Source organism: Pezoporus wallicus, unplaced genomic scaffold (assembly GCF_028554395.1).
Source record: "Pezoporus wallicus isolate ANWC-B61680 ecotype Strahan unplaced genomic scaffold, APGP_CSIRO_Pwel_v1 contig_447, whole genome shotgun sequence".
Lineage (NCBI taxonomy): Eukaryota > Metazoa > Chordata > Aves > Psittaciformes > Psittacidae > Pezoporus > Pezoporus wallicus.
Window position 1 is genome coordinate 2,013,927 of NW_026636385.1, and position 12,081 is coordinate 2,026,007.

The 12,081-nt window shown below is 40.5% G+C and overlaps 1 protein-coding gene across 5 annotated transcripts in view; it reads right to left on the bottom strand.

The window, feature by feature from the left end:
• Positions 1 to 12,081, bottom strand: part of GARRE1 (granule associated Rac and RHOG effector 1) — a 63,599-nt gene that overhangs the window by 29,790 nt on the left and 21,728 nt on the right. For 3 of the 5 annotated variants that reach the window (XM_057400194.1, XM_057400192.1, XM_057400189.1), the window contains exon 2: positions 828 to 2,162. In XM_057400194.1, coding sequence (XP_057256177.1) covers positions 828 to 1,322 — 495 coding nt within the window. In that variant the 5' untranslated portion in view covers positions 1,323 to 2,162. Of the gene's footprint in view, positions 1 to 827; positions 2,163 to 7,745; positions 7,884 to 12,081 lie in introns of those variants that run through there. The other 2 variants (XM_057400191.1, XM_057400190.1) reach the window with 2 other exon arrangements.

Sequence of the window (12,081 nt, forward strand, 5' to 3'; positions counted from 1 at the left end):
TGTTGGGCACTCGCTGCCAGTGTATGGAAATTATAGCAAAGTCAGGACAAATTTTTTTACAACACAAAATGTCAAATGTCTCAGTCTAGCATGGTATTTTTCTTCTAAGCATAACAGCTCAACAATACAAAAATATTTCGAAGACTGATAAAACATGATTTCACACCAATTTCAACCACTAGTCACGTAATATGCAGTTTTACACAAACACTGATGACAATACGCCACTCCCAGCATTCAGATTTCCTCTTAGAATAGATAATACTAAGGAAAGTATAGGTTGATTTAGAATATGATGGCTTAATACCATTAGAAATATTAGCTAACATAAAACAGAAGATTGTTTAAAACTTCTATCTAGCTGATCTGGAGGAGCAGGGTGCTGGTTTGGTTGGTTGGGGGTTTTTGTTCTTGTTTTGCATTATCATTTTTAAACTAAGCATAGTTGCCCCCAAGAATAAAGAGGCTGTTGGATTCCTGGTTTTAAGATTAAATCATATAGAAGATTACCATTTAGAAATTTATAGGTGATACAATATAATTGTACCTCGTGTTCCTTATTTCATGAAATCTTTACAGTTCAAGTTCTTATGCAGAAATATCTATTAAATACCTAATTCAACATAGCTGGAAGTTAGGCACTACAAATGATTTATTACTTTCAAGAAAATACAGGAAATAAAGAGTTTCTCTTTTTACCAGCACAGTCCACAAATACAAAGCAAAGCAGAAGGAACTTTTGGTGTAGAAGTGATTTTGCAGAGATGTCCAACTAAGAAGGAATGATACAAATTCACACGCAAAAAAGTACCCCCAAGGTAACTTACCTCAATGTCTTGTAGGCTGAACTCTTTTTGATCTTTAAAGTTTGCAGCTCCTGCACTCAGTTCCATCAGCATTTTTGCTATTTCTGGTTTTATTGCTGCTGTGAGTCGACTCGCTGCTTCCATGACATGTTCCTGCACGTCTTTCAGTTGCATAGCTGCCTTAGAATAGTGCGAGTTCCTAAATACACTGCTGAAAAGGTCTGTAAGGAAAGTGCTTGTACGGCAAAACACATTGAGCGCATCCAGGTATTTGGAAATTCCCTGCTGGATGTCTGCAATCGGAGTCGTATGGGACACAGGGTGGCTGCAGCTGCCTGCAGTAGCTGAGGAGACCAAGGGGGATGCTGGGGATGTAGATGCCAGCGGTGCGCTCAGCGTCCTGCCTAGCTCAGGCATTTGATACTGCTGGTGTTGCTGCACTTTTTGCTTGGACCCGCCAAGCAAAAAGCGCCGCTTATAGTCCATTTTGCTTTCTTGTGCACTACAGCAATACATAAGTGAGTGCTTGTCCAAAGATTCCTTGAATTAACAATCACTTGTCAAATTCCTTCCCCAAATATATAGTTACGTACAGTAACAGTGGAGGACTGTGTACATAGGTTTCACAAAAGGCATTTCAAAAAGGCAAGCGTCCGTGTAATCTGTATCAGCAGTGAGAAAGGCAGCAGATTTGCTGACTTTGTATTTTCAGTGTTCAGTGCAGCCCTGCTGCAGTTAAAACTGTAGTCAAAAAGCAAGCCGATGTATCTTAATAATGCTCTGTCTCCTGTTTGGTTTTCCACTCTGCACACAGAAAAGCAATGCTGAAGCAGAGAAGCTACCACCTACAATTTCTTCATGAGCATATTGTCATCACTTGCTGTTAAGTTTACAGACGTTATTTTTGTCAATGCAAATAAGTTTTAGAAGCAATAGCTTAATACAATTTTCCTGTTAGTAATATCAGGGAAAGTGGAGCAAACCACCGATCAACAGCGATTCTAAAAGCAGTGCAGAGGCTCCCTCCTTGAAAAAACAAATCCTTACGTCAGCAGATCAAGTATCTTCAAACATCTCGACAGATCCAGTCTGCCAAATTGATTTACTTGTGGTGTCTCTTATTAATACTGGAGGGGAAAAAAAATTAATAATCTGGACTGTTTACAGAAGACTTTGCAAGTGTAAGCTATTAAAAATTAGAGTGTTTATTATTGCAAGCCTTCTTTCCCTTTGTTTGTTGAGGTAGTTGTTTCCGTTGTAACATTAAGAAGTGGTGCTTCCAGACTGCATTTGCCCTCAGTTGGAGACTCAGAACAAAAATGCACAAATGTATTTGTAAGGCCTCTAGGTCATTTCCTGTAAAGGGGAAAAAAAAAAAAAAAAATAAGAAGAGGTTTAAATGTTATGGAGCAACAAGAAGGTTTAAGATTAACTCCTGCAGTGTCCTGGTATGACTCTCTATGCATACTATGTCAACTACACGCAACACCAAAAGGGAGGGAGAGTTGTGCTGAGTCTAAAAGGCAGTTGCACATTGATGTCATCCTGCTAAACTCAACCTGATGAATATTTTCTTATTTATCCCTCCCATTCTGGACTGCCAAACTTAAGGCTAATAACTTAAGACTGTCAAACTTGAGACTATTAGCTATAAAGCTAATCCCCAGTGCAACCCTTATACAGTTAAGAACAATGGAAGGCTATTAATGCAGAGCACAGGGGGAGCTGATCACATTTTCTAATCTCATCCTTTCTAAATAATTAAAGAGTGAAGTCAATTAAACCTTTTTTCATGCAGCATAGTTTATTGCATAAATCCGATGCTCACATCCACTTTAATAATTTAGTAAATCAACAGATACAGGTCCTTAATTTTTTTTCTCAGTACAACATCTATCATACCAAGATATTACATGAGGCAGACCTGCCTAGCAGATTGGCCTAAATAACACTCTCACTCAGATATAAAGTAGGAAGGAAATGCTGCCCTGCTCCTACTAGCATACTGATGGTGCAGCTAAAGAGCCAACAGTGTTTTCTTGAAGGTATTCGTAGGAAGGTGAACAGAGCCTGACCAGTGAAGAAAGGGTTAGTTTACAGCAGGAGACATTCAAGGGCAGGCTGGAGGAACTGGAGCTTCTGGAAAATGGCATGAAGATTTTTACGCCCTTCCCCTTAGCCAAACACAGGTCTTAACTGGACAGGGTTTGGCATCTCATGATCCTGTTTACAGGTTGGAGTTATACACCCGTACACTGGTCGGAGTTATCCTAGAAGCTCATCTATGTGTCCTTATATAAACATTTTATATAAACATACAATATATTTATACACACATCCGACAAGATTTTTTTTAAATGTCTATGAGTTTATACCTTGTTACTTAATCCCACCACCATTATCTGCCTTTCTTCATTGACCTCATTACCTCTTGTCCCACCAGCTAGGTTCGGACAGCAAACCCCATACAGGTAGCCTTAGCTTCCCTACAGCATTCCTTGCTTTGAGAGAGGAACGTTCTATTCCTTCAGACTGCAAAAGATACTGATTAACAATGTCAGGTCATTACTAAAAGGAAAGTATAATGTAGAGAAATACAATTTGTTAAAACAATGTATCTAGTCCTAGCTATTAATCACACTACAGGCCACTCTCTCCTTCTCCTACACATACCGATAACTTGATTTGATCAAATAAGGACATCTCCTTACTGCAGTAACTGCAACACACAGGGCTAATATCAAACAGTAATTCCTAATATTTTTTTTCCCATAGCACTTAAAAGATAATCTAAATAAAACAGGAAGGAGCCCTTTAATTCAACAACAAAATGTTCCTTTAGCTATTATATTTCAGATATAAAACCTATTGTCAAAATATTAGGGGAATAAAGATTTTCAGCCAAAATTTATTATTTCCACCTGTCTGAACAAATAAGACATTATTTCATTCTCATAATGTGTTTTGACACATACATATGACACAAAAATCCCACAGATAAAGAAGCAGGCAAGACACAGCAGTACAGAATAACATATAGAGCTGATGGTCTCCCACCCACTAAAACAACAGACACAAGTTTTTCAGGAAGTCGCTGCTGCAGATGGTTCTGCTTCTGAGATCTAAAGCAAATATTCTTTTGTATTCACACTTTTTAAAACTCAAACATATAAAACCCAGCAGAAATTCCCATACACGTCACCATCCCTTATTAAAATACTCTTGATTACTTTCTGTCCCAACTACTTTATACTTCTCTCAGTATTCGCACTGAATGTGTCAAAATGCAAAAATCCCATCAAAGTAGCATTTTCTTGGAGGTCTTGATATCATATGCACAGCTGAAAATATTCTTTTCCTTGCTTACAGACTATAATACCTTACAGGGAAAAGCATAAATAAATTGGTTTCTTGACTGCATATAAATGTAGACAGAACAAAAGTTGGTTAATTTATATGCACTGTGTAAGTAAATTGCCAATTATTTTCTCTAAGTAGACATGAACTTCATATTGCAAAAGAACTTAAGAAATGATCATGAAACACCTAAATGTTAATTAGTGCCAAAAGTAGAAAAAGCTAAGAAGGGGCTTTCAAGTTACGCAGCACTGAATTAGACAAGCATATCAGAAAGATACTACAATTTGGCACTTCTTATTACAGACGAAGTCTTTCAGGATCAAACTAAGACACTGAAAAAATCATCTGAAATGGTCTATTATTCAGGCAATGCATAAAACTGCTACATCCTTAAAGAACATGAATGCAATGAATAGAAAAAAAAGGTGTTTTCGTATTTTCTACAGCTATAAAAAAGATGTGATAAATCACTGTGCTTTGCTTCTAGATAATTTCGTAGTCAGACATGCAGGTACTTATTGAATTCTTCAATATTCCCTTGTAATAAAGTGAACACAAAAGCTAGAGAGGACAGCTTATACCTTCAGTATCTAAAGAGACACTTGTCTAAAGAGAGGAAAGCTGCAATTCTCAATACTAGGCGCGTGGGTAATGTTACACGCCTTAAACTTTCTATAATGAGATCTCCGACATGCTATGTACAGAACAAATACTCTTCCTTTTGCATCTTTTCCTGACAAAGTGACACAGAGAACGTTCCCACGCTTTCCCCTTCCTTTCTCAATGCTACAGTTCCCCCACTGCTCTTGGTGCACGGATTAAAAGCGGGGACTCCATATCGTAACTACATGAACTTTATGCTAATGTAACTCATCGTATTAGAAAAACTCACAGAATCATAGAATAGTTAGGGTTGGAAAGGACCTTAAGATCATCAAGTTCCAACCCTCCTGCCATGGGCAGGGACACCTCACACTAAACCATGTCACTCAAGGCTCTGTCCAACCTGGCCTTGAACACCACCAGGGATGGAGCATTCACAACTTCCCTGGGCAACCCATTCCAGTGCCTCACCACCCTCACAGTAAAGAGCTTCCTCCTTAGATCTAGCCTAAACTTCCCCTGTTTAGGTTTTAACCTGTTACCCCTTGTCCTACCACTACAGTCCCTAATGAAGTGTCCCTCCCCAGCATCCCTATAGCCCCCCTTCAGATACTGGAAGGCTGCTACGAGGTCTCCACGCAGCCTTCTCCTCTCCAGCCTGAACAGCCCCAGCCTTCTCAGCCTATCTTCATGCGGGAGGTGCTCCAGTCCCCTGATAATTCTCATGACCCTCGTCTGGACTTGTTCCAACAGTTCCATGTCCTTTTTATGTTGAGGACACCAGAACTGCACACAATACTCCAGGTGAGGTCTCACGAGAGCAGTGGAGAGGGGCAGGATCACCTCCTTCGACCTGCTGGTCACGCTCCTTTTGATGCAGCCCAGGATACGGTTGGCTTTCTGGGCTGTGAGCGCACACTGAAGCCGGCTCATGTTCATTTTCTCATTGACCAACAACCCCAAGTCCTTCTCTGCAGGGCTGCTCTGAATCTCTTCTCTGCCCAACCTGTAGCTGTGCCTGGGATTGCTCCGACCCAGGTGTAGGACCTTGCACTTGGCACGGTTAAACTCCATAAGGTTGACATCAACCCACTTCACAAGCATGTCAAGGTCCCTCTGGATGGCATTCCTTCCCTCCAGTGTACCAACCGAACCACACAGCTCGGTGTCATCGGCAAACTTGCTGAGGGTGCACTCAATCCCACTGTCCATGTCACCGACAAAGATGTTGAACAAGACCGGTCCCAACACCGATCCCTGAGGGACACCACTCGTTACTGGTCTCCAGCTGGACATTGAGCCATTGACCACAACTCTTTGTGTGCGGCCATCCAGCCAGTTCTTTATCCACCGAGTGGTCCATCCATCAAATTGGCGTCTCTCCCATTTAGAGACAAGGATGTTGTGTGGGACAGTGTCGAACACTTTGCACAAGTCCAGGCAGATGACAGCAACTGCTCTACCCCTGTCCATCAGTTCTGTAGCCCCATCACAGAAGGCCACCAAACTGGTCAGGCAGGATTTCCCCTTAGTGAAGCCATGCTGGCTGTCACCAAGCACCTTGTTGTTTTTCATGCGCCTTAGCATGCCTTCCAGGAGAATCTGCTCCAAGATTTTGCCAGACAAAAAAATAAAAATTAAAAAATTAAAAATAATATTTCATTTTAGTGATACAAGAGCATGTTATCAGTCCAAAATATAAACCTTCAGCTTGTACTTACTTGCAGAAAACAGAAATATTCACAGAAAACAAGCACAGAAAGTCCCCAGAAAGTCAACATGCCACTAATACATTCTATTCCTCCCTGTATGTAATCAAGGCTAAAGCAGTGTTGCTCATGTACTATTAAACATTATAAATAGAATATATAGTATAAAAACAAGCTCCACACTGAACACTACCCTGTTGAAAGTTGTAAAATGCTACTGAAAAAGCTCAGCACATTGTTTAGGTTCTCACTTTAAGGAGTTAGTGCCAGTTAACTGCTAGTAGTTTGAGCTCTTTGAACTTCCACAGAGAATCAAGACACCTCCATGAGCTGCTCTAAAAAACGGCAACACTTGCATAGAGGAAACAGAAACTGCACGAAAATAAGTGCGTAAACGAGTCAAATTCACTACTGGTTTTTAAATGTAACATCTGAAAAGTTTTGCTTAGAAACTTACCGGAAAAATCAAACACATTTTCTCCAACTTCACTGACTGCAAGAGACATACATTTACACGGAAGACTTTCAGACAAACGGAATTTGGCACCTCCCAGTTACTGTTTTGTACCAGCAAAAATGGGTCTAATCCCCACCCAGGACTTTTGGGATTACCCAGCTAGCAGAGGATGCAACTTTCTTCCTGAATCAACACAGGAAATTGAGCAGAGGAAGTAGTGAGTAAAATGTACAAGTCTATCACTAGTTAGTTTAGTTACACAATTAGTTACACAGCCAACTTCATTTACCATCTACATGAATGCTTTAGCAGGTCACACCAGCTTAAACTGATTTGATTAAAAAAAAAAGATTTTTCATGCTTTAAAAAGGGTTCTGATCCCAATTTTAAAAACTGCTTGCAAAAGTATTCTTTGTGAATCCTGTTGTCTTTTCAGTGAACTTGAAATATAAATGAGATGATCTAAAATACTCAAGATAAATCTTTTTTAAAGTAACATTTCCAGATACTGTATGCCGGTTTTGATTTTATGAGATACAGATTCCAGGATGAACTTAGCACTGCAACCACCATTCAGGTATAACAATCAAACATGAGAGCAACCAAACTCAATTAATGTCCAAAAAAAGTAACTCCAAAAGAAACAACCCAGAACAGACAGATTGCTTACCAGGAAAAAGCCTGAACAAACAAAGCCTACTGCGAGGCCAAAAGGCCAGCAGGCTGCTAGAGCCAAGGGCCTCCTGTTGAGAGCACACCAATTCCCTCCCTCGTTCAATTACACAAATCTTGTGCAAATCCAAAAGTCACCATCAAGCTCTGCTGTCACTAATGTGTACATCACATCCATCACGTGGCCAGGCCAGCCAAAGTACAAATGAGGATACCCTAACAAAATAAAACTATCCCAAACAGTCTTTGACATATAAACAGCAAACTGGGAGCAGAACAGATGGGGAAGCCCACACACAGGTTCCTGAAGACCAGTTTCCCATTGTCCCCAACACAAGCTGACTCAGAACTAAAAAAAATTACCAGCCAAGGCCCAAGCAAGGTCAATTTCTATACTGACACCTCACAATGCAATAGCAACATCCTGGCCAAGGAAACTCAGCAGCCTAAAGGGACCACTCACTGGGAACGACATCTGGCAGCATATCACACAACAGGCTCTGCTGCTGTACTCACCTTGAACCCCACACTGGCAAAATGATGGCATCAAGGACAGAAGAGACAACACCAAGGGAGTGTGAAGAAGGCAGCATCAAGAGGCCTAACCATAAAAAGGTTTCAAACCTGCAGTCTACACAAAAGCACAGAAAGAGTAAACAGGAGAAACGGAAAGTTAGTCCCAGATAGGGAACTTGCAGACTGTTCCAGTGAGCTCCAGGCACCAGTGAGCCATTAAAATAAAAAAGTCTTCATCTGGAGGGAAGAGCCACAGGCTGTGTGTGATGTAAGAGGTTGTTTCTTTTTTATCCTCTAGGCTACTAATTGTAAAAATACAAGTGAACTAAGACAGATGGTGGAAACTCCTCCAAATAAACTTCTCAGGATCCTCATAAATAAACAGGTTGAAAAAAAACCAGTCAAACAGTCCCAATTACTTACAGAGGAGAATTTTCAGACAGACATCAATATAGTATTCTATTGATTTTAGCTGGGAGTTGATACATTTTACACTATCCCAAACTTAAGATGGATTATATCTACAGCTCTAGAGAATGTTTCGCATTTACAAACATATCCATTCAAAAATACTGGAAATTGGAATTGCAATCTCCATGCCAGAGATCAATATAGAGACTATTAGAATTTCAGTAACAAATCTCAACCTGAGAAATTAAATTCTGACTTCCACTGCATCTCCAACACTCTCAATTAATACATCACATGCTATTAATATTGTTGCAAGAATGACAACTGTACAATAAATGTAATCCATCCATAAAGAAAAAATACATAAAATTAAGTATGGGGGCTTTTCAAATTTGTTTTAATTTTTAACTTGGACATAAAAGTCTTGAGAATAATACAAGAGCTGAAACTATGTTCTGAAAAATTAAACTTTTCAGTCGACAAGAACAGCCAACTCCAGGTAATGCTGACTGGCAGAAAATATACATTAATCTCTGGCATCAGCTAAGTAATTTTGCACCATCTGTAATTTCTTACCAACACATCAGAAATACTTAAAGCAGGCAAGTGCTTTTACAGTAGCTGACAAGTATCACTACCTTCACCATCAGAGCAAACGAGGCTTACCGTTTCCCAGGACTCACTGCACACAGCTGTCAGGACGCAGGCATACGCCAAGAAACCAGCAGCCTGGGAGCACCAGGGGGAGAGGACACAGACCTGGGAGCTCAACCAATGGGCAGACAACACCAGACACCAAACCCTGATGGCTTCTGGTCAGATGCCTGAACTCAGGCTACAGAGCCAGAAAGAAAAACCAGCCTTGCTCTTCAAGGCCTTCCTAACAGGATGGGCTGTAGCCACTAGAAGAGCTGCATATCTCCTGTACAGTCTTGGAGTCTTAGGGAGCTGTTGTTTGGTTTTTAGTCATTGAAGTTGTAAAAATCTCCTGTTAGAGGAGGACAGCGGGAGAAAAGGCAAGAGAGACAGAAATAGCCTGTTTTACCAATACCATTTTAGTTCTTTTTAGCTCATGATTTGCTTACTGGGATTCCTTTTCAGCTGCTTGCCCAGAACAGCTGCAGGAAAGATACAAAATAAAACAAAAAAAGTAGGCAACCCAAACCTTCCTGAAGCCATGAAGCTTCTGCTGGAAACATCCTCTTGCCAGGATCTCTCCTTCCTAATACAGGGTTAGGTGCATGTCAACAGCCACAGTATTAAAGTGTCTTTCCACCCACTAGTTGGGGACCGCAGCTCACACCACATACTCTACAGGGACTACATAGTTCACATAGTTTAACTAGAATCATCAAGTTGAGCATCCCATTTAGATATATATAAATCTAAGCAGAGCAGCTTATTAATGCAGAAACTGATCTCATTCACCACTGAAGCAATGACAAACAGAAGCATGAAGATTCATTAAACCTAAGTGGAAAGCTCCAGCAACTTGGTGTTATTAACTCAAAGACCCACTTCACTGATGAAATACTTACCCAAGGCAGTTTAACTAATTTATGCCTTTGTATAGACTTTTCTTCCCTTCAAAATGACCTGCCTTAAACCAAGACTATTAATTTATTTGTGCCAGTTTGTGTCTTTTGCACTTACACTGAAAAATACTCTAGAGAAACATCTAGGCCAGATGTCCTAAATGACAAGCATGCCCTGCCTCAAAAAAACAAGTCACTAAAGACTCTGTTGTGAAAACCACTTTGAAACAGAGAGAACTGGTAAAGGATGAAGAACACCAAATTTCTGGAGGTATGCAAGGACTGAGTGTCTTTGCAACTCAACACTACACTACCTCACTTCCAACCTTTAACACTCCCAAAAAGAGTCCACAGCCCTGAACTGTGTAACTACGCTCCCTCTGAAGCACACACAGAAGGTAAGTATCTCTGAATCAGGTTCACGGTTGTCAGTGTACTGAGCTGGATTTTTTCATGGCAGAACCTGCAGTGCAACAGGAGACTTCTACATCTTGCTTGAAGTAAAACGTGCAACACAGCAAATAGTACGAATTCAAGTCTCAGCAGTAAGACATGACAGCAAAAGGAAAAGTTGGTGAAAGGAATGCGATACACCAGACCTTCTTTCAGACTTTAGTGCCTCCCTGAATGTCAAAAATAGATGCCTGTGTCAGATCAGGTTCACTGTTTCAATCCTCCCCTGGCAATAGGTGCTTACGTTATCTATTTTGAAAGCAGGACCAGTCCTCTTTTGAAAGGGAGCTGAAGGAAATGAAAATACGTGTCTATTCTTTTGATACAGTAGCCTAACAAAGCATTTGTGCACAGCTTGAGAAACTCCCATGCAATGGGACTGTCAGCCAGAAGACTCAAGACTCCATCTCTCATCTCCCAAAAAGGTGCACTTAATATCAGTCACTAGTACACTCTCTCTTGTTCTCAACCAAGATGAAAAACATTGTAAGATGAAGAAGAGACTTGAGTGACCACAGCAAGAGTGAGCATGAACAGCACAAGCTTTCTGCAGAAAAGGCACAGCTCTGCCTCTCAGGATAATCTACAGAATTCTTGACTGTGGCCACTACCTGCACACTGCTTGGGAAGAGCTACCTGCTCATGCTGGAAGCCAGCCACTGCAAGAAATACACCATTCTTCAAAACCAAGTGAAGAACTGAAGGCATGGTTTCATAGAAGGGATGGAGAGCTCTTGAGAATCAGCATCTATTCTATAAATGGCCTTTCATAGCCACATGTCATTTCCTGCTGAAGGGAAGGCAAGAAGAAAAGGCTGAACTACAGAAATACTCAAACCATACGTGGAACAGGAATATTACTTGGTCAGGCTTGTGCATCATGGTCCAGTTATGGCCACTTGAGATAATTCCTCTCCACAAGCTCCCTCCCAAGTCTTTCCTTGCAAACCCACCCAGCACATCATATATGCACTTGAAGTCCTTCTAAGCTACAGTGGAAGTTACCTATGCTAGACTATTACCTGTCACTCCTGATCACTCCTGATTAGTGCTTCACTTTCAAATACAGTAAGCACAAAGAGCCCACAAAGGTATTTCTTTGTTAAAACTTACTAAAAAAAACCCAAAACTGTAATAGCTACAAAGACAAATATTTCCCATGTTTCTGCACAAAATGAGCTTTCATGATATAACATGATAACAACAACAAAACCACCAAACATCCCCCCGCCCAATCGTACAATCCTATAATCTTACAGTAAACATCTTAAACCTTTGTGCTCACTTCAGGAATGGACTTACGCATATGATTAGTTCTAGTAAAGTCAGTCATATCTCTCACATACTCAGGTGAGAATTAAATCTCCTTGTTAAATCATGAACTGCAGCTTTCCAGCATATGCAAATGCCGTATGTATTTCTCAGTATCATTCACTGGGAAGAGAGGTTTTTAATACACATTTTAATATGTATGCTAAAAATTTCCACTTAAATTTGCTGAAGAGGTTTAAGAAATTGCTTTGAAGAGCTTTGTTACTGCTGAGTCAGTGCAGATGAAG